Source organism: Rhinoderma darwinii, chromosome 3 (assembly GCF_050947455.1).
Source record: "Rhinoderma darwinii isolate aRhiDar2 chromosome 3, aRhiDar2.hap1, whole genome shotgun sequence".
Taxonomy (NCBI): domain Eukaryota; kingdom Metazoa; phylum Chordata; class Amphibia; order Anura; family Rhinodermatidae; genus Rhinoderma; species Rhinoderma darwinii.
In genome coordinates, this window is record NC_134689.1 from 204208136 (window position 1) to 204232244 (window position 24109).

Sequence of the window (24109 nt, forward strand, 5' to 3'; positions counted from 1 at the left end):
AAAGTACAACTGGGCGTGTTTAACGTTAAAGTACAACTGGGCGTGTATTGTGTTCGTTACATCTGGGAGTTTTTACTTGTTTTACTAGCTGGGTGTTGTGAATAGAAGTGTATGATGCTGACGAATCAGCATCATCCACTTCTCTTCGTTACCACCCAGCTTCTGGCAGTGCACAGACACACAGCGTGTTCTCGAGAGATCACGCTGTGACGTCACTCACTTCCTGCCCCAGGTCCTGCATCGTGTCGGACGAGCGAGGACACATCGGCACCAGAGGCTACAGTTGATTCTGCAGCAGCATCAGCGTTTGCAGGTAAGTAGCTACATCGACTTACCTGCAAACGCCGATGCTGCTGCAGAATCAAATGTAGCCTCTGGTGCCGATGTGTCCTGGCTCGTCTGACACGATGCAGGACCTGGGGCAGGAAGTGACGTCACAGCGTGATCTCTGGAGAACACGCTGTGTGTCTGTGCACTGCCAGAAGCTGGGCGTTGTGAAGAGAAGTGGATGATGCTGATTCGTCAGCATCATACACTTCTAGTCACAACGCCCAGCTAGTAAAAGAAGTAAAAACGCCCAGATGTTACACACAATACACGCCCAGTTGTACTTTAACTTTAAACACGCCCAGTTGTACATAAGAAAGCCTCATTTGCATAAATATAAAAATGGTCATAACTTGGCCAAAAATGCTTGTTTTAAAAAAACAAAAACGTTACTCTTATCTACATTGCAGCGCCGATCTTCTGCAATAGGAGATAGGGGTTGCAAAATCTGGTGACAGAGCCTCTTTAATGCTATTATTGCATCCCATCTGCATTACTTTACATTTATCAACATTAAATTTCATCTGCCATATTTTTGCCCATGCTGCCAGCTTAGGGTGCGTTCACATATGTCAGTTGCATCAGCATCAGTTTTTTTTGTCTGTCAGTGATTACAACTGATGCAATAATGTATCAGTTGCCATCAGGCTTTTTCACGAACAAACGCATGCTAAAAATGGCTAAACGTTGTCTAGTCCTGAAGGCTCAAAATATCCCGGTCCTGGACTGGTTAAAAGCTCTTTATTTAGCGTCAGTATGCCTATTTACCATTACATGATCCCAGTCAACAAGACTAAGGCTGGGTTCACACACACTATTTACGGACGTAATTCGGGCGTTTTAGCCCCGAATTACGTCCGAAAATGCGGCTCAAAAGCGTCGGCAAACATTTGCCCATTCATTTGAATGGGTCTTACGATGTTCTGTTCCGACGGTCATTTTTTTTACAGCGGTGCGTAAAAAAGATGTCCGCGTCAAAGAAGTGCCTGTCACCTCTTCAGACGTAAATGGAGCCGTTTTACATGGACTCCATGGAAAACCAGCTCCAATTACGTCCGTAATGGACGCAGCGAAAGACGCCTGCACATGCCATTACGGCTGAAATTACGTTGCTGTTTTCTCCTGAAAACAGCTCCGTAATTTCAGCCGTAACAGACGCTGCCGTGTGAACATACCCTAAGTGTTTCCCACAGTCAATTGAATTTTGCTTTCCTAAAATTCCAGGTTTTTGTTGCTCCCCTTCGTATTGTTTCATTGAAAATTATATTAAAACATATTGTGTTCACTATTGCCCAAGTGCTCCTGGACCTCCACATCTGATATTTTGTCTGGTCTATTAGATAAGACCAGATCCAGCACATTATCCCCTCTGGTTGGTTTATTAACCAACTGAGTGAAATAATTGTCTTGAATTGTGTATAAAAACTTACAGCTTTTAGCACATCTAGCGGACTCTATGTCCCAATTAAAAAGTAATCTGTCAACAGATTATAAATGCTCTATCTCCTACATAATCTGATAGGCGCTGTAATGTAGATAACAACAGTGTTTTTTATTTTGAAAAACGATCATTTTTGAGCAAGTTATGAACAATTTTAGATTTATGCTAATTAGTTTCTTAATGCCCAACTGGGCGTTTTTTAACTTTTTACCAAGTGGGCATTGTAAAGAGAAGTGTATGACACTAACCGATCAGCGTCATACACTTCTTTCCATTCATGTCCATTTGTATTCACAGCACAGCGTGATCTCGCAAGATCACGCTGTGCTGTCACATACACCCACATAAACTTTACTGAAGTGTCTTGAGAGTGAATAGACATCACCTCCAGCCGGGACGCGATGTCTATTCAGACTCCCGACACTTCGGTATAGTGGATAAATGTAGAAAAAGAGGGGATCTATATTGGCGCTGCTGAGTGGATCAGGTACGATGGAGAAACGAGTAGTCTCTTCCTTAGTTTAAATAGGTGCTTTATTGCAACGCGTTTCGACGCCGAACTGGTGTCTTCATCAGGCATAAAATTTTAGTTTAAAACATGCTGGTATATATATACAACACTGGATACTGATTGGCCCAGTTCAGATGGAACAGAATTGGCAAGAAAAAACCGCCAAAACATGGTGGGTCAAAGTTCAAACAAATATCAGGCAAAATAACAGAAATAGTCAAATTGAATTACGATTAGAATGGGAACATATAGTTAAATGAATAAAAACTCGGGATATTAAAATACAGAATAAAAGATGTTTTGCGTGATTTATGGTTTTGTTAGGGAGATTGACCCGTTGGTTCGATTAATAGGTCTAAGTTTTGAACTATTCCTAAAAGATCGACCATAGGTGGTGGTCAACTCACGTGGAGTGGTGGGATCTGCCTGAACAAATTTATCCCCTTTAGGGGCTATATTAAGGTCAGGCATATTGGGGTTCTTGTGAGAAATGGGTAGGGAGGTAGGTCTCCAATCACCTGAGGGATTGAGTGTGTAGTCTGCTCGATCTCTTAGCAGTTTTTTTGCTTTTTTGGAGATAAGCTCTTTCTCATAGTTAGATAACCTATTGTTGGTAGATTTTTCTAGTTTACAGAAATCATCATGGTCCTCAAAGTTAGATAGCTGATCTTTGATCATAGTGATATCGGAAATGAGAGTATTACTCAATGATGTGCGTTTACTGTGTAACGTTTTCAACATGCCTATATGGCAGGTGTCGATGAGAGATTTCCAGTCGGAACTGAAAGACATATCGGCAGGGTAAGGGTTGGTGGTCAAAATCCTTAAACCCCTAGGTACAATATTTTCAGAGATGTACAACAGTAAAAAACGGCAGTCTATGCTCTGCAGAGCTTCCTTTTTCAGAGAGTCTTCAAGGGATAAATACAGGTCAGTCATCATCTGGGTTTGTGCCACAGATTGATTCTTACTCACTGTGTGAGAAGGTTCAGGGGGAACGAAATTCCAAATTGATTCCAAAATCAGGAGTTCACGTAGAGCGTTCCTCTTAGTGATGAAGTCCAGCATTATGCGTGGAGAGTTGGAGAGATCCGAAGGTGGTTGATCCAATAGGGATGCTTGTAATGTGGTGACTTCCAAAGATTTATGCGGCTGCCAGTGCAGGAGAGAACTCCAAAATCCAGTGGGGGATAAATCACAAAGGATAAGGAAGGTAAAGCTCCTGTTATCGGGATATCAGCTTGATAGAAGCAGATGACGTCCGATCTAAATGTAACAAATAGAGAAAAAACCACGGCGCCACATAGTGAAGTAGGTTAGGATAGGCTAATGGAGGAAAGAAGATACCATGCTCACCAGAAAGCCATAGGTAATGCGTGAGGAAACAGAGTCCACAGGTGCTGCTGCCAGATCCGGACCGGTGACCAGAGGTACCGCTGGTGTATAGTGGATAAATGTAGAAAAAGAGGGGATCTATATTGGCGCTGCTGAGTGGATCAGGTACGATGGAGAAACGAGTAGTCTCTTCCTTAGTTTAAATAGGTGCTTTATTGCAACGCGTTTCGACGCCGAACTGGCGTCTTCATCAGGCATAAAATTTTCGTTTAAAACATGCTGGTATATATATACAACACTGGATACTGATTGGCCCAGTTCAGATGGCACAGAATTGGCAAGAAAAAACCGCCAAAACATGGTGGGTCAAAGTTCAAACAAATATCAGGCAAAATAACAGAAATAGTCAAATTGAATTACGATTAGAATGGGAACATATAGTTAAATGAATAAAAACTCGGGATATTAAAATACAGAATAAAAGATGTTTTGCGTGATTTTTATATAAGTCAAATGTTGTAACGGCACCGAGAACGTAAATATTTTAAGTAGAGAGGTTTTTCTCATAATATAGTCTGTAAAGGTTTATTTTCCGTTAGTGATACTGTAGCATAAATGTGTTAGTTTTATTCGGTGTTTTTATTGTTTTTATTGATGTAGTAGATGGGGATTTGTTTAGGTCAATGCGGGCCGTAGTCATGGAGATTATTTAAACTACGGAAGCCGAGGCGGGCCAAAGCTAGGTGGTGGACCGCATACGGTGGAGCGCATGGTGGAACGCAAAATGGCACGCAAAGTCCGGGGAATCGTGTGGGATGTCATTAAGTACAGAGATGGACAGAACTATTGCTGAAAAGGTAGGTAGAGATTTGTGTGAACGAATTTTAATTCACAATATAGGTAAAAAAGGGGGGGGGGGGTTTTGTCGGCAACTGACGATAAGTAATACTGTGAGTCAGAAGTTTGGACTAGTCCTACCAATAGTTACTAATTCTCCTAATTATGATATGCCTTGACCCGTCTAGTAAACACACTAAGACGCACATACATATACCTTCATGATTTCCTTATCATAACCTAGCGATCACATACACAATCAAATACCGTCTTCTTCCGATCTTCTAAACAACCTCTATATGTGAATAAACCATTCAAATTGTCTCAACTAAAAAAACTTCTGACTCACAGTATTACTTATCGTCCGTTGCCGACAAAACCCCCCCCCCCCTTTTTTACCTATATTGTGAATTAAAATTTGTTCACACAAATCTCTACTTACCTTTTCAGCAATAGTTCTGTCCATCTCTGTACTTAATGACATCCCACACGATTCCCCGGACTTTGCGTGCCATTTTGCGTTCCACCATGCGCTCCACCGTATGCGGTCCACCACCTAGCTTTGGCCCGCCTCGGCTTCCGTAGTTTAAATAATCTCCATGACTACGGCCCGCATTGACCTAAACAAATCCCCATCTACTACATCAATAAAAACAATAAAAACACCGAATAAAACTAACACATTTATGCTACAGTATCACTAACGGAAAATAAACCTTTACAGACCATATTATGAGAAAAACCTCTCTACTTAAAATATTTACGTTCTCGGTGCCGTTACAACATTTGACTTATATAAAAATCACGCAAAACATCTTTTATTCTGTATTTTAATATCCCGAGTTTTTATTCATTTAACTATATGTTCCCATTCTAATCGTAATTCAATTTGACTATTTCTGTTATTTTGCCTGATATTTGTTTGAACTTTGACCCACCATGTTTTGGCTGTTTTTTCTTGCCAATTCTGTTCCATCTGAACTGGGCCAATCAGTATCCAGTGTTATATATATATACCAGCATGTTTTAAACTAAAATTTTATGCCTGATGAAGACGCCAGTTCGGCGTCGAAACGCGTTGCAATAAAGCACCTATTTAAACTAAGGAAGAGACTACTCGTTTCTCCATCGTACCTGATCCACTCAGCAGCGCCAATATAGATCCCCTCTTTTTCTACATTTATCCACTATACACCAGCGGTACCTCTGGTCACCGGTCCGGATCTGGCAGCAGCACCTGTGGACTCTGTTTCCTCGCGCATTACCTATGGCTTTCTGGTGAGCATGGTATCTTCTTTCCTCCATTAGCCTATCCTAACCTACTTCACTATGTGGCGCCGTGGTTTTTTCTCTATTTGTGACACTTCGGTATAGCTTCTGTGGGAATTAATCACACAGCACAGCGTGATCTTAGGAGATCACGCTGTGCTGTCATTCCCAGCCTGATCTGTTAAAGAGCTGCAACTGTGTGTGTGTGTGTGTGTATATATATATATATAAATACATCATAATCCATGTCGGTCATTAAAATCTCCAACTCATCCATTTTACTTGCAAGACTTCTTGCATTCGCCAGCATACCTTTAATCTTACCGATACCTTTAATATTCTTAGGTCTGTATTTATTCCTAGTCACCTCCCTAATCGGCTTGCTAACCACAGCCCCCACTAAATCCCTTCTTTATCCCACTCCATATGTACTCTAACCCCGCTTGTGTATCCCCACCCTCCCTCCCCACATCCTAGTTTAAAAGCTCCTCCAGCCATCTAACCATTCTTTCCCCCAGCACAGCACCACCCACCCCATTTAGATGCAGCCTGTCCCTACCATAGAATCTGTAGCCGACAGAGAAGTCAGCCCAGTTCTCCATGAACCCAAACCCCCTCCTTCCTGCACCAATTTTTTAAGCCACTTATTTAAATCCCTAATCTCCCGCTGTCTTTCTAGTGACGCTCGTGGTACTGGTAGTATTTCAGAAAACACTACCTTGGAGGTCCTGGACTTTAGCTTTTCTCCTAGTTCCCTGAAATCATTTTTAAGGATGTTCCATCTCCCACTGACTTGGTCATTGGTACCGATGTGTACCATGACCACTGGGTCTTCCCCCGCCCCACCCAGCAATCTGTCAATTCGATTCGCAATATGCCGAACCCGAGCACATGGCAGACAGCACACTGTTTGGCAATTCACGGTCGCGGCGACAGATGACCCTATCTGTCCGCCTAATAAAAGAATCCCCTACTACCAATATCTGTCTGACCTTTGCTGCACTCCTACCTCTATCCTTCCTACAGCAGTCCTTGTCCTGGTTGCTAGGAGCAATGCCCTGCTGCAGTGATGCTGGCTCTGGACTTGCATCCCTAATATCAGCTAAACAAGCATATTTACTAGGTTGGGCCAGTTCAGGACTAGCCTCCCCGGCACTTTTTCCCCTACCCCTTCCTCTAACTGTTACCCAGCTACTAATCTCTGGATCCTGAGATTGCCCACCTCCACCCACGTCCATCTCACTGGCCCCAGCCAGTGTTTGCTCAGTGAGCTCTAAACTCTTCTCCAGGTTTGCAATGTTCCTAAAAGTTGCAAGCTGAATATTTACATCCAGTACCTGGGGTCACAAATACACAACATGCGTGCATCTAGTGCAGAGATATTCACCATCAAACGGTTGTTCAAGGCATGCTTACATGGCACAAGACACACACCTGGTAGCATTGTCCATGGAGCACATTTTTAAACATAATTGTATTAGTAAATGTGACCTACAGTTTATACAATTTCTTTTTTTGTAACTTTATTTCCCCATCCCATATCTCCATTGTTACATGCGTAAGGAAGAGTTTTATTTTTATTTTACCCAATCGCCACCTTTCCATCCCTATGGCCAGGTCTCCCAGCACTTTTAATTATTGAAAGAGGGGATAGGTAGAACAGAGGCCATTAGAAGGACTAAAGGGCTGCTCACATAATTTGTTTATCTGCATATCCGGAATGCTAAAACACATGAGTATCCTCTTACAAACAAGTTGTTGAATGATTAGATCTTACTTCTCTAAGACAAAATACAGAAGGAAAAATTGATAACATTATTGTATTAAATGTTAATACAATTTTAAAATGATTACTATTATTAAAAATAGGGTAGAAAATAACAGTTTATTTATAAGCTATAGTAAAGATGCAGCTTCTTGGGTTTGGAATCCAATAGGCGAGGCACATTTCACAATATTAGTCAATAGTAATGCAGTGTTTAATACATAGGAGCGACAGATAAGCCGTGGTCAAATGTTTGCAGAGTTCGGTGTTAAGAACAGGGAAACTGGATTACTGGCAAACCAAAAAATGAGGCACCGGAAGTAGAAAGCTGTGGGTAAATATAGGGCAATAGCCACTAAGATTGGACACAGAGCAGGTACAATCTATAACCAATCACCAAGAGCGGAAAACAAATGGCTGGTGCAAGCCCAAAGCAGGCATTTTTCTCCGTAGCAGAGTGATCAAGGCTGCAAAGTAAGACTGGAGTGTCCAGAGTTCAAGTCTAGTAAGTTCCCTTATACATTGACACAGAAATCCTTCGTGAGATTTGCTGTATTCACATAATCCACCCAAAATAGCAATTTGGGACCGCTGCTAATATAATAATGAATGTATCACATTTTAATAACGGGGACACTAACGTTTAATGAAGAAAAACATTTACCAAGTCATAAAAACATAAGTTGAATGATACTTTTAAACGACATGTGAAATATATTTAGAGAAAAATATGTATACACACACATACGAGTGGCGTTCCAATCAGATTCCAGTTTTAACTTCATCTTTACAAGTCTTTCTACATGAACTATCTGTTTGCATGATAAAGTGCTTTAAAAACAACTAAACCTATAGTCCTCATCTCATACCAAAAACATCATATAGCAAAAGATGGTAATATCATTCACACATATATTTATAAATGTTTGTGGAGGTTTGCAGTGATAATGGAAGCAGAATTTTATGCACGCTTGTTTGCCCGCTCATTGGCCCGTGGATCCAGAAAAATTCATCATTTTAATGAAATGTGTATTGAGCCCTCGGATGACAGATGTCTGGCAGGGGATTGTCCCCCAGCCGAGCTTAGAGTGCATGTATAGGGGAGGACGAGGTTGATAGTTGTTCGCTAAACAAGTGTTTGGTCAACAACTATCTTATTTGTATGGCCAGACTAAAGTTAGCCCTTTCCTCTTGTCTATGTGAACCGGCACAGGACTCTTTCTCTCCAAAATTGTTATCCACATAAGTGAGGGAGAAAATGTATCCATTTCTTCTACTAAGGATGAGAAGGAATGTGGGAAGGGGCAACAAGAGCCAAGCTGTCCTGTCCCTGGATGGTGGGTAGGATGGCCGTCTATAGATAAATGCTATCTATTCCTTATGATAAATCCTGTCTGTAATTATTGGTTGTGGAAACAAAAATAAATCATTGCGTGCTTAAAGAGGCTCTGTCACCAGATTTTCAAACCCCTATCTCGTATTGCAGCAGATCGGCGCTGCAATGTAGATAACAGTAATATTTATTTTTTCAAAAACGAGCATTTTTGGCCAAGTTATGGGCATTTTTATATTTATGCAAATTAACCTTTCTTAAGTACAACTGGGCGTGTTTAAAGTTAAGTACAAGTGGGCGTGTATTGTGTGTGTACATCTGGGTGTTTTTACTTGTTTTACTAGCTGGGCGTTCTGAATGGAAGTGTATGATGCTGACGAATAAGCATTATCCACTTCTCTTCGTTAACACCCAGCTTCTGGCAGTGCACAGACACACAGCGTGTTCTCCAGAGATCACGCTGTGACGTCACTTCCTGCCCCAGGTCCTGCATCGTGTCGGACGAGCGAGGACACATCGGCACCAGGCAACAGAGGCTACAGTTGATTCTGCAGCAGCATCGGCGTTTGCAGGTAAGTCGATGTAGCCTCTGTCGCCTGGTGCCGATGTGTCCTCGCTCTTCCGACACGATGCAGGACCTGGGGCAGGAAGTGACGTCACAGCGTGATCTCTGGAGAACACGCTGTGTGTCTGTGCACTGCCAGAAGCTGGGTGTTAACGAAGAGAAGTGGATGATGCTGATTCGTCAGCATCATACACTTCTATTCACAACGCCCAGCTAGTAAAACAAGTAAAAACGCCCAGATGTTACACACATAATACACGCCCAGTTGTACTTAACTTTAAACACGCCCAGTTGTACTTAAGAAAGGCTAATTTGCATAAATATAAAAATGCTCCTAACTTGGCCAAAAATTCTCGTTTTTGAAAAAAATAAACGTTACTGTTATCTACATTGCAGCGCCGATCTGCTGCAATACGAGATAGGGGTTTGAAAATCTGGTGACAGAGCCTCTTTAAGAGGCAAAAAACGTTTTCAGCCATAACCTTTCCTGTATAGATAATGACATAGCTGTAGACACACTATGGAATATGTTTGTGCTATGTAACTAAAGGGTATTATTACAATACTACTATTGTCAGACAAAACAGACTCTGGTTAAATTAAGACAGCGCTTTTATTTTATCCTCAAAGAATGGGATTGTTTAGTCTGTAAACCTAGAGATGCTGGTTTTAAGTGCACATTAGAATGTCTTTGAATTGTGGTATTCAATATAGGAAATTCAGATTTGAAAAAAAAAATGTCATTAGCAAGTACGAGCTGTGTGATCTAGATGCCTAAATGCTTTGTTTCCAAAAGGGACACTATATATATATATATATATATATATATATATATATATATATATATATATATATATATATAAACACAACAAAAATTGAACAGCACAATCCAACTAAATGATACAAAATGTATGCAGGTGCAAGAACACCTATGACTGCAGATATACAGCAGACAAAAAATGGCGACAGCACCCTGTGACACTAATGCCACCTAAACCACTAAATATAAATAAATATGCACTAAAGCTAAATCTACTTACAAATAGGGAGGTTCTTAGTGCACATTTTGATCAAAAAGTGTTAGCCCACCTGCCACGACAAGGCGACCTCTGTAAGGTGGGAACCTACGATGCACATACACCCAGAACTGGGACTAAGCCTACATATATTCCTGGGGATGGTAGGATCCAGCATTGAACTGATTAAAATCACCCAGGGCAGAATGGGAGGAGTGCAAGAACAACAAGTGGAGGCAGTCACTAACCCCACATATATGGATCCCATAAACACAACAAAAATTGAACAGCACATTTTAATCAGTTCAATGCTGGATCCTACCATCCCCAGGTATATATGTAGGCTTAGTCCCAGTTCTGGGTGTATGTGCAGCGTAGGTTCCCACCTTACAGAGGTCGCCTTGTCGTGGCAGGTGGGCTAACACTTTTTGATCAAAATGTGCACTAAGAACCTCCCTATTTGCAAGTAGATTTAGCTTTAGTGCATATTTATTTATATTTTGTGGTTTAGGTGGCATTAGTGTCGCAGGGTGCTGTCGCCATTTTTTGTCTGCTATATATATATATATATATATATATATATATATATATATATATATACCGTTTTTTTCGGACTATAAGACGCAGTTTTAGCAAGAATAAATCTTGCTAAAAAGTCCCTGCATCTTATAGTCCGCAGTCAAGGGCCCCGGCATCGCCGGGTCCTATGACCGCGTCGTTGCTTAACCCCTTCCCGACCCATGACATGCCAGCACATCATGGAGCTGGAGGGGGGTGAGGTATGGAGCGGGCTCACGGTCTTAGCCCGCTCTATACACTTCAGGTGTCAGCAGCTGACGCGCTCCTATAATGGCCAGAAACAGCAATTTCGCTGTTCCTGGTGGTTTAAAGGGCTTATGCCATAAAAAACATGTATTCCCTATCCACAGGATAGGGGATACATGTATGATCGATAAGGAGAACGGGGACCGAAAGTCACCAAGGGCGCTGCATGAGAAGATGTGACTTCTGCGTTCTGTGACTGGCAGCTTCATAGAGATCAATGGGATTCTTCTGCGCATGCACGAGCGGCTATCCATTGTTCTCTATGGAACTGCGGAATTGATAAGCCGGACACAGAACCCGGAAGTTCAGGCTTCTCACGTAGCACGTTCTCCTTATCGCTGGGGGTCCCAGCGGTCGGACCCCCAGCGATCTCACATGTAGCGCCTATTCTGTGGATAGGGGATAAATGTGTTTTATGGCAAACCCCTTTAACTAGTTCAATGTCGTGGTCAATAGCGACCGCGACATTTATAGGGGTTTTTCTATGAAGGACATTTATGACATATCCACAGGATATGTCATAAATGTCAGATAGATGCAGGTCCCACCTCTGGGACCTGCACCTAGCTCTAGAACGGGGCCCCCTAAACCCTGTTCTAGCTTTCTGTGCTCTCCCGGCCATTTGATTACATGTGGCGTTACTGAAACAGCGAAACGTGCGGAGCTACACTGTTTCCGTAACTCCCATAGAACTGAACAGTAGTTACGGAAACAGCGTAGCTCGCATGCTACGCTGCCTCCGTAACTGCCATTCACTACTATGGGCGTTAGGGAAACAGCGTAGTTACGCTGTTTCAGTAACTCCACATGTAACCAAGTAGCCGCTGGTTCAAGTCCCCTAGGGAAACTAATAAAATGTGTAAAAAGAAAAAATGTTAGATACATTTTCAGGAGTGTAAAAAATAATAATATTAAAAGTTAAAAAAAAAACCTTTTCCCATTTTTACCCAAGCACATGTAAAAAATAAAATAATTTGGAATCGCTGTGTCCGTAAAAGTCCGATCTATTACAATATACCATTATTTAGCTCGCATGGTGAGTTTAAAATTTTAAAACATTAAAATAATTTTTTGGTCACCTTAGTGCTTAAAACATGAAATAAAAAAAAAAGTGATAAAAAAAATTCGTATGTACCAAAAAATGGTGCCAATAAAACTACAGCTCGTCCCGCAAAAAATAAGCCCTCACACCGCTCAATCGATGAAAAAAATATTTATAAAAATTTGGCTCTCAGAATGTGGTGAAACAGAATAAATTATTTTTTAACAAATAATTATTTTCCTATTTTCTGTTGTCTAAAACCTGGGTGCGTCTTATGGTCAGGTGCGTCTTATAGTCCGAACAATACGGTAGATAGAGAACAGCAGCATTCTATAGAAAGTCCCACTATAGCGGCGGGTGCAAAGCAGATAATCCTGATCCAAGGATTGTATAGTATATCCAAAAGAAATTCAGCAGCACTCCAATATGAGCAAAAATAAAGTGATTTATTCAATCAAATGCAGAGATGCGACGTATCTGCCCAGCCTTAGGACATGCTTGAGAAAGGTCCTAAGGCTGGACAGAAACGTTGAACAAGAACTGCTTTTTTTCCTATTATATGTCTTTTATTATAGGGAAAAAAATTACACATATTTGGTATCACCGCATTCGTAACGAACCCAACTATAAAACTATAATATTATTTTTCCCGCACGGTGAACACCGCAAAAAAAATAAACGAAAAACAATGCCAGAATCACTATTTTTTGGTTACCACCCCTCCCAAAATATGTAATAAAAAGTGATCAAAAAGGTCGCACGTATGCCAAAATAGTACCGATACAAACTACAACCCGTCCCGCAAAAAACAAGCCCTTACACAGCTTTTTTGACTGAAAAATAAAAAAGTTATGGCTCTCAGAATATGGTGGCACAAAAAATAATTTATTTTCTAAATAAGTTATTTTATTGCGCAAACGCTGCAAAACATTAAAAAACTTATATACATATGGTATCGCCATAATCGTACCCGCAGAATAAAGTATAATAGTCATTTATAGCCCAGGGTAAACGCCGTCAAAAATAAATAAAAATCATTGTCAGAATTGATGGTTTTTGGTCACCTTGCTTGCCGAAAAATTGAATAAAAAGTGATCAACAAAATCGCATGTACCCCAAAATGGTACCAATGAAAATTACAGATTGTCCCGCAACAAATAAGCCCTCACACGACTCCGGTGGTGAAAAAATAAAAAAAGTTCCGGCTCCCAGATTATGGCGATGCAAAATGTACAGAGGGTTCCAAAAGCGGATAAGATAGGGCGCCATTTATAAGTGCGACACTGGCCACAGATCTGTGGATTATTATTTATTTACCCCATTATTGTACCCTCTTATTATGCCCCTGATGTACTCTGCCCAGCCTACATGTGCCCCCACATTATAAACTGAAATACCAGCAAAACGCCAGAGCTACTACCAAGCAAAATATGCGCTCCAAAAGCCAAATGGCGTCCCTCCCTTCTGAGCCCTACAGCGTGCCCAAACAGCCGTTTACGTCCACCGATATGGCATCGCCATACCCGGGAGAACCATGTTAATATTTTATGTGGTATTTGTGGCACAAAATGGGCACAAAATATAGTGCACTAAAATGAAACATCAGTGGAAAATTTAAATTTTCACTCTGCACCATCCGCTGCGCATTAAACCCTTCACGCACCATGACTTAATAGCATGTCGTGGTGTGGGGAGTGATATATGGAGCATCTCACGCGCTGAGCCCGTGCCATACGCTGCGGGTGTCAGCTGTGTATTACAGCTGATACCCGGGACTAACGGACAGAAACAGCGATCACGCTGTTACAGGAGCCTGTAAAAATCCCAATATACTGCAATACATTAGTATTGCAGTTTATTCTACCAGTGATCTAATGATCAGTGGAAAAAATTAAATAAATATTTAAAGTCCAAAAAGAAACCCTTTTCACATTTTTTTCTCTAAAGTAATGTGAAAAAATAAAAAAAATACACAAAATTGGTATTGCTGCGTCCGTAAAAGTCCAAGCTATTACAATATACCATTATTTAACTCACACGGTGAACGCCGTGAAAAAGAATTTTAAACGGCAAAATCACAGTTTTTTGGTCACCCTGGCTCTACCAAAAAATGTAATAATAAGTGCTCAAAAAGTCTTATGTACGAAATAATGGTACCAATAAAAACTACAGCTCGTCCCGCAAAAAATATGCCCTCACACCACTCTATTGACGGAAAAATAAAAAAGTTGTGGCTCTCGGAAAGCGGGGAGGAAAAACGAAAAAGCAAAAAGCAAAACATGAATCAGTTCGTAAAGGGTTAATTACTTTCTAATGAAAAAGCATTTATGACCACATGTGGGGTATTGCCGTACTCGGGAGAAATTGCTTTACAAATATTGGGTTGCATTTTCTCCTTTATCCTTTGTGAAATTGAAAAAATTCAATATTTTAGTGGAAATAATGTTGATATTAATTTTCACGCCCTAATTCTAATAAATTCTGCAAAAGACGTGTGGGGCCTAAATGCTCACTATACCCCTAGATAGATTCCTTAAGTGGTGTAGTTTCCCAAATGGGGTTACTTTTGGGGGGCTTCCACTGTTTCGGTCTCTCAGGGGCTTTGCAAATTCGACATGACACCCAAAAACTATTCCAGCTAAATTTGAGCTCCAAAAGCCAAATAGCGCTCCTTCCCTTCTAAGCCCCGGTGTGGGTCCAAACAGCAGTTTATTACCACATATGGGGTATTTACGTAATCAGGAGAAATTGTTTTACAAATGTTGGGGTGCTTTTTCTCCATTATTCCTTGTAAAAATTAAAAATGGCTACCTTTTTTCAGAAAAAAAGTAGATTTTTACCTTTACAGACTAATTCCAATGAATTCAGCAAAACAACTGTGGGGTCAAAATGCAAACTTTACCCCTAGAAAAATTCCTTGAGGAGTGTAGCTTCCAAAATGGGGTCACTATTGGGTGGTTTCCATGGTTTTTATCCCTCCAGTGCATTGCAAACGCGACACGGCACTGAAAACTATTCCAGCAAAATCAGAAATCCAAAATCCAAATGGTGCTCCTTCTCTTCTGAGGCCTGCTGTGGGTCCAAAGAGCAGTTTATTACCACATATGGGGTATTGCTATAATCGGAAGAAATTGCTTTACATATGTTGGGGTGTTTTTTCTACTTTATTGCTTGTAAAAATTTAAAATTTCTAAATTTTTTCACAAAAAAAGTAGATTTTCATCTTCACATACTAATTCAAATACATTTAGCAAAAAAACTGTGGGTTCAAAATGCTAACTATACCCATAGATAAGTTCCTTGAGGGGTATAGTTTCCAAAATGGGGTCACTTTTTGGGGGTCTTTACTGTTTTGGTACCACAAGACCTATTCAAACCTGACATGGTGCCTAAAATATATTCTAAAAAAAGGAGGCCCAAAATCCACTAGGTGCTCCTTTGCTTCTGAGGCCTGTGTTTCAGTCCATTATCGCACTAGGGCCACATGTGGGATATTTGTAAAAACTGAAGAATCTGGGCAATAAATATTGAGTTGCATTTCTTGGGTAAAACCTTCTGTAGTATAGAAAAAATGTATTACAAATGAATTTTCGAAGAAAAAAAATGAAATTTGTAAATTTCACCTCTACTTTGCTTTAATTCCTGTGAAACGCCTAAAGGGTTAAAACACTTTCTAAATGCTGTTTTGAATACTTTGATGGGTGCAGTTTTCAAAATGGGGTGACTTCTGGGGACTTTCTAATATATAAGGCCCTCAAAGCCACTTCAGATCTGAACTGGTCCCTGAAAAAATAGCCTTTTGAAATTTTCTTGAAAATATGAGAAATTGCTTCTAAAGTTCTAAGCCTTGTAACGTCTTAGAAAAATAAAAGAATGTTCAAAAAACGACGCAAACATAAAGTAGCAATATGGGAAATATAAACTAGTAAGTATTTTGTGTGGTATTACTATCTGTTTTACAAGGAAATACATTTAAATTTTGAAAAATGCTAATTTTTGCTAATTTTCTCTAAATCTTGGCGTTTCTTCCAAATAAATATTGTATTTAACGACGAAATTTTTTCAGTATCATAAAGTACAACATGTCACGAGAAAACAATCTCAGAATCACTTGGATAGGCAAAAGCATTCTGGAGTTATTACCACATAAAGTGACACATGTCAGATTTGCAAAAATGGGGCTGGTCCTGAAGGCCAAAACAGGCTTAGACACTAAGGGGTTAAGGAACACCATTGTTTGTTTTATGCAGGCCTGAGGAAGATGCTAGTTCAGCGTCAAATGCATAGCTCTATTATTATTAAATTATCTTTATCTTACCCACTGTCCTTTAGCCTTATGTGTAGCAGCGCCGTGCATGGTTAAATTTTTTGTTGAATATTGTTCTATTTTTGACCAGTGTCTTTTTTATTGAGCAACCGTGTACATTGCCTTAATAAATGAGGCAAATGAGGCATGCATTACTTTAGATGTTTGTCTGGGTCTTTTTTTTACCTTGTGAATGAGTCGTTGATACGCTTTTGGTGAAATTTCGGAAGGCCGGCAACTCCTGGGAAGGTTCTCCTCTGTTCCAAGTTTTCTCTATTTGTGGATAATGCCACTCACTGTGGTTACTTAGAGTTCCGGAGATTTAGCAATGGCTTTGTAACCCTTTCCAGACTGGTAGATTTTAATGGTTTTGTTTCACATCTGTATTTGAATCTCTTTAGAATGTGGCATCATGTGCAGGTTTTTGAGACCTACTAGCCTGCTATACATTGCCAGACAAGTTCTATTTAAAGGAGTTATCCCATCTTGGACATTTGACATATCCACAGGATATGCTATAAATGTCTGATACGTGTGGGTCCCACCTCTGGGATCTCCACTGATCTCTAGAGTGGGGCCGCTGACCCCTGCCCCACCTTCTCCTGCTGTCGCTGTGCTACACTGTCCTCGTAACTCCCGGCCACCTCTTAAGTCAGTGACGGATGAACAGCGAGAGCAAGAGAAGGTAGGATGGGAATGAAGGGGCCCCATTTTAGAGATAGTTGTGGGTCCCAGAGCTGTCGGTCATTTATCGGTCATTTATGGTATAGTCTATGGATATGCCATAAATGTCTGAGTTTGGCATACCCCTTTAAGTGATGTTTATTTTCATCAGGTCTGGCAGTAACGTGTGACTAGTGAAATTGTACCCAATTGTCAATTAATTTGGGTAACTGATTGATTTAGTAGCTATGGGTGAAATTACTTTTTCATATAGGGCCATGTAGGGCTGAACAGCATTTTTCCTTCAATAAATCAAATTATAATTTAACCCGTTAGTGACCGGCCCATCGTGTTTCTACGTCGGTCACTAACGGGCCTTATTCCGATGCCATAGACTTTTTACGTTGCGGCATCGGAATAAGTTTACAGAGCAGGGAGCTGTCAAATCTCCCTGCTCTCAGCTGCTAGAGGCAGCTGAGGGCTGGGAGCGTCCCTGCTCTGCCAGGTGAGATCGATATTAGTATTGATCTCACCCGAGAGAGCACCGCATCTGAGTGGTTTTGGAGAGAGGGAGAGAGCTCCCTCTCTCCCCACCGACACCCGGCGACACCCGACACCCGGCGATACGATTGCCGAGTGTCTGTGTTTACAATGGCAGCCGGGGGTCTAATAAAGGCCCCCAGGTCTGCCTGGAGTGAATGCCTGCTAGATCATGCCGCAGGCATGACCTAGCAGATGCCTGTCCGTGTTAAACGGACAGGCAGTAATACACTGCAATACAAAAGTATTGCAGTATATTATAAATGCGATCGCAGAATCGCATATTAAAGTCCCCTAATGTGACTAGTAAAAAAGTGAAAAAAAAGTTTAATAAAGTTAATTTTAAAAAAAATTTGAAAAAAATGAAAAACCCAGCTTTTCCCCTTACAAAATGCTTTACTTTTAAAAAACCAAAATAAAGTTAAAAATGTACACATATTTGGTATCGCCGCGTCCGTAACGACCCCGACTATAAATCTATTACATTATTTAACCCGCACGGTGAACGCTGTAAAAAATGTAATAAAAAACTATGGAAAAATTGCTGTTTTCTGTGAATCCTGACTTTAAAAAAATGTGATAAAAAGTGATCAAAAAGTCGCATCTACTCCAAAATTGTACCAATAAAAACTACAAGTCTTCCCGCAAAAAAAAAGCCCTCATACAACCGCATCGGCGAAAAAATAAAAACGTTACGGCTCTTCAAATATGGAGACACAAAGACAAATAATTTTGAAAAAAAAGCGTTTTTACTGTGTAAAAGTAGTAAAACATACAAAATCTATACAAATTTGGTATCGTTGCAATCGTAACAACCCGCTGAATAAAGTTATTGTGTTATTTATATCACACGGTAAACGGCGTAGATTTAAGACGCGAAAAAGAGTGGCGAAATTTCAGTTTTTTTTCTATTTCCCCCCAAATAAAAGTTAATAAAAGTTAATCAATAAATAATATGTCCCCCAAAATGGTGCTATTGAAAAGTACAACTTGTCCCGCAAAAAACAAGACCTTATACAGCTATGTCGACGCAAAAATAAAAACGTTATAGCTCTTGGAATGCGACGATGGAAAAACTTAAAAAATGGCCTGGTCATTAAGGTCCAAAATAGGCTGGTCATTAAGGGGTTAAAAATAGCATTTTTTTTTTATTTATTTTTTTTAATTTTTTTTTTAATTTTAATTTTTTTTTTTTTTGTTTACTTGGGTTATTTTTGTCTAATATTAAAAGTAGTTTGATAATCTTAAACATTTTAATGTGACAAATATGCAAAAATATAAGAAATTGGGAGCACTGTATATGTATGTATAGGTAGTCGCATCGAATTGTAAAGTGTGAACACGTCTATCTAACATCTAGGATTTCTAGTAAACTCATTTGTGATCATGTCCTCGTTACTATCATAATACTATAAATCCCATAAAGAACTCTAGGTTGCAGGCTGCAGCCGGCTTTCCTCCCAGAATGTACCTGTACCTTTCTCAATGGATTTTGCTCTCTCTATCGACAAGGTTTGCAGTCACTGAAGCAGAAAGAAATAATACCTTCCCATACCTGAAATAATAATTTTGGAACATTCTATGTGTTTAGGGCTCGTATGTATATCGTCATATCACGGATCACTGCATGTCTTCAATTTCCTACAGAGGCACGTTTTTTTTTCTCCACATGGCATGCTTTTATATTTTATTGAGCCTGCTCTTCTACATTGAGATATTTGATATTATGGATGGTTATGTGAATCCAAGTTTCCCCTACCTCCTCCACACACCCTCCCTTTTTATTCTTGTGATTTTACTTATTTGTAAAATGTAACAAAAACAATGTTTAAAAAATAATTGTGGCATGAGGCATTGCATGCCATACTACAGAAATATTGTCCTCTTGAAGCATTGCTACATGTGCCAACATACAGGACTGTGCTTTAGTCGACTGCGCTATTGTTTCCGCTAAGAAAAAAACGGAAACCTTCCAGAAACAAACGGAAACTAACTGCAATGAAAGCATTACCATTGAAATCAAAGGTAACGCAAACGGAAGCTATGGTTTCCATTTGGCTTTCCGTTCATGGGTTCCTCAGACGGAAAGGTCGAACGGAACCCATGAACAAAAGCCCAACGCTGATGTGAAGAGGCCCTAATCATCTACCATGAAGAGACGTTAATGTTTTAGAGTAGTTCTGTGACACCTGGAGGCTTCCTAATTCCCCTTTTCAGAGGTTTCGCTTTGGAGTAAAGCCTATTTAAAACAAATTTGCAGTTGTGCTACATTCGTTGGCTTTATGTCAATGAATATAAGCTTCTAAAATCTTCTTGTAGAATTTACAAAACTGGAAGATTTTCAAAAACATTTGATTTGCTGTGAGTATTTATAATTATTAGCATTCCAATTCATAGACATGAATGTTGACATGGTTGAGAATGCCACCACTGGCTGCAAAGACTGAATGACTGAGATGAAATCATCCATATCTCGTAAAATGTATTTAAATGCTTTTTTCATTGCAGTTTTCCTACATTAAATGAATTGTAAAAAATTATCATAAAACACCACAGTCATAGCTTGTTGTAGAAAAAAACTAACAATGAAAAAACAAGATATCTATATTCAAAAAAACTGTCTAATGACCCATTTAGAAGAGATTGTACAGTAATCGGCGCTCGTTTGCTCCTGTCACACGGAGCTATGGATGGGGACATGCGGTTGTTACTCCGATCGCTCGTCCCCGTACATTATCATGTCGGCAGCGTATCTCCCTGTTTACACAGGGAGATGTGCTGCCGACAATGATAATATTTCACTTTTTAAAACAACACGACCAGCAGCTGATTGAGCGTTTGCTCGTTCATCTGCTGATCGCTGCCCTGTTTACACAGGGCAATTATCGGGAACGAGCGTTCTATGAACGCTTGTCTGCCCGATAATCGCCCAGTGTAAAAGGGCCTTTACAACTCTCGTAACCACACCTTCAAACAAAAAAGTGCTTGATAACATGATTGTGACACAGCAATAGTCTAACCAAGTGTTATAAATAACGTACAATAATGTGCTCCACTATCTAGGGCATGGTTATACCAAAAAATAGGTTAAGACAAAAGTGCTTTCCATTATGTTATTTGACATTTGAGGAAATTATTTTGAAATGAGTTGACTTCAATGTTAGGCCACTTTTACGTGGCAGTATTTTGGGCAATATTTTGCTTCAGTGTTTGGGAGCCAAAACCAAGAGAAGGTCCAAAATACGAAAAGAGTGCAGAATTTCAAATCCAGATTTCCTCAGTTAATTTTCCACTCCTGGCTTCCAAATACTGATGCAAAATACTGGCCATACTGAGTGAATGTGTTGAACATCCCTCAACTTATTTAGAATCTATTAAAAAGTGATCCCTTTCTAAGGCTACGTTCAGACGAGCGTCGGCAGCCTCGGACGTGAAAAACAGACCGAGGTTCGCATCCGAGGTGCACCCATGCGGGAAGCGTTGTCACGGATCCCCCATAGACTAGAGTCTATGGAGAGATGCGTGACACGCAGTAAGATAGGACATGTCCTATTTTTTCACGGACCCTTCACATGCTTCGTTGCAACAACTGTCATGTGAACGGCTCCATTGAAATACATGAGTCCGTGTGACGGCCGTGAAACACGCTCGTCTGAATGAGCCCTAAGTATTATAATGCTGAGGTAGTAAATACTATGTTTTAACTTCTTTATATCAGAGATTTTTGGTTTGAGCTAAGGTAGTCTCACCATACAGAATTTTTATGAACCCCATTTACCCCAGGATTAATCATCCCTATTGTTAAAACCTCTTGTCTAAACTTTGTGGTTTGTAATCATTATATAAAGCACACATACCTTCTTTTAAATAGTGTTGATATTAATTTCAGCTTCACAATGCAGCTCTGACATGTTTTTATTACAGATTTAGAAGAGAAGATTGATGATCTGAACAAAGCAAATGAAGAAAAAGTGAATGAGCTGCTACAACTTGAGGAGAGAGCCCTGGAGCTCAAGAATTACATAGTCGAGGAGGAAGCTAAGCAAGCTAACTGCGGAGACTAGTTATTTCTTACGTGATTGTTACACAGTGTACTTTTTATTTGACTGACATTTTTTAAGATAAAGTTTTTTTTAACCCAATCTACATTTCTTTTTTGTTTCTTAAGTGTCTAGCAGCCCATAAAATGAGTTTCTTAAACTGATCCATGTTCTCAGTTATGATGTCATTATACATGAAATATGTAACACCTCATCATTGTTATCCATTTGCATATTTAATGTTTATTAAAAATGTTGGAATAAATTATTGATTTGCTCGCTTGCAATAACAATATATGAGTGAGCACAGCAGTAATTTATTTTCGTTTTTTTAGATTTTTTTATTTTATCTTGAATTTTAAAATAAATTTTAAGCATAAACATGCTGATGCAACAGCAACAACAGCATTTTGGGAAAATATTTAATGAATTTACCCACAAAACCCCACCCCCTCAGAGGGAGACATAAATAATAATCAGTAAAAAAGAAAAAAGAAAGTCTAGCGTATTATATCGCAAAAAAACTGTCTTTCGTCCACATCCATATTTAAAATCCAAGGATTCCATTTATAATAGATCCTTTCGGTTTTAGAAATGGATATGAAGTATGATCTGTCATATAGCATTGTCGTATTGACGTGTATCTTTCTTTTTTTTTAGCATTTTTACTGAATATTAAATACAAGTTAGACTTTTTTTCTAGTTTCCCAATATCAGTCAGTGATTCACAGTCTATAAATAAGAGGGCACAAACAAATCTCTACTTGTTCAGTGATAAAGAAGCGGCATAACTTTTCATTTTACAATAAACAAACTTTCTTTGCATAAAACCATTAAAACACCTGTAACTGTGCTCATGTCCTGTAACGTTTAGGGTGTATTCACACTTTGCAGTTATATTATGCTTTCTGCTGTGACTTTTGTTACCCCTTCACTACTGCCATACGGCTATATACCTTCTAACTGCCGATGCCCCAAGACGTTTGCAGCGTGCATCGGGGTTTGAAGAGTGCAGAGCTGCTTCAGCGTGAGCAGCTCTGCACTAATCTATGTGTCGGCTCTCTTTACAAGTGCCGACACCTCTTTGACTTAGGGCAGATTCAGACGAACGTTGCGTTTTTGCGCGCGCAAATAACGTGGCGTTTTGCGCGCGCAAAAACCACTTGACAGCTGCGTGTGTCATCCGTGTATGATGCGCGGCTGCGTGATTTTCGCGCAGCCGCCATCATAGAGATGAGGCTAGTCGACGCCTGTCACTGTCCAAGGTGCTGAAAGAGCTAACTGATCGGCAGTAACTCTTTCAGCACCCTCGACAGTGAATGGCGAACACAATATCGAGAAACCTGTTAAAAAAAAAGAAAAAGTTCGTACTTACCGAGAACTTCCCTCCCGGCCGTTGCCTTGCTGACGCGTCCTTGGTGACGCGCCTCTCTTGACATCGGGCCCCACCTCCCTGGATGACGCGGCAGTCCATGTGACCGCTGCAGCCTGTGCTTGGCCTGTGATTGGCTGGAGCTGTCACTTAACTCTTTCAGCACCCTGGACAGTGACCGGAAATTTTTTCGCCGAGTTCGGCCGAACCCGGTGAAGTTCGGTTCGGTTGTCCGGGTTCGCTCATCTCAAAGACACTCCGTTTGGATGTTTGGAAACAGAAAAGCACAGTGTGCTTTTCTGTTTACATTCATCCTTTTGACAGCTGGTGCGCTGTTTGAGTCGATTCGCACGGAAGTGCTTCCGTTTGACCTTCGTGGTTTTCACACACCCATTGACTTCAATGGGTGCGTGATGCGCGAAATACGCGGAGATATTGAGCATGTCGCGCTTTTTGCGCTGCTGACAAACGCTGCGCAAAAAGCACGGACTGTCTGTACTGCCCCATAGACTTGTATTGGTCTGTGCGTGGCGCGTGAAAACCACACGGCCCGCACGGACCCAATACACGCTCGTGTGAATCCCCCCTTAGTTTCATAAAACAAACGTGTTTTTTTTATGAAACTAAAGTTACAAGTCACGATGAAGCAGTCTGCACTTATCTCTCTGCCCGTGTGTCGACACCTCACCCCTCCTTCTCCCTCCTCGGCTTCTGCCCAGAGATAACGGAGCCAGTGTGCTCGTTATCTGGGCAGATAAGGTACTGAAAGTTTTGTTTTAACTCTTTTGTCCCCTTCTCTCTCCTGGAAAGTGAAGAAGGCTAAGGCTTCATGCCCACTTTAGTTTTTTTCCTTCAGGGTGCTATCCGTTTTTGTCACTGATAGCACCCTGAACCCATTCATTTCAATGGGCCCATGCACACT

The 24109-nt window shown here is 40.4% G+C and overlaps 1 protein-coding gene across 1 annotated transcript in view; it reads left to right on the forward strand.

Annotated features, from left to right (window-relative positions):
• The window catches only part of LAMB4 (laminin subunit beta 4), a 146911-nt gene extending 125035 nt beyond the window's left edge, over positions 1 to 21876 (forward strand). Inside the window, exon 35 of the mRNA XM_075859410.1 lies at positions 21700 to 21876. Coding sequence (XP_075715525.1) covers positions 21700 to 21839 — 140 coding nt within the window. The 3' untranslated portion in view covers positions 21840 to 21876. The remainder of the gene's footprint in view (positions 1 to 21699) is intronic.
• Positions 21877 to 24109: the final 2233 nt, after the last annotated feature.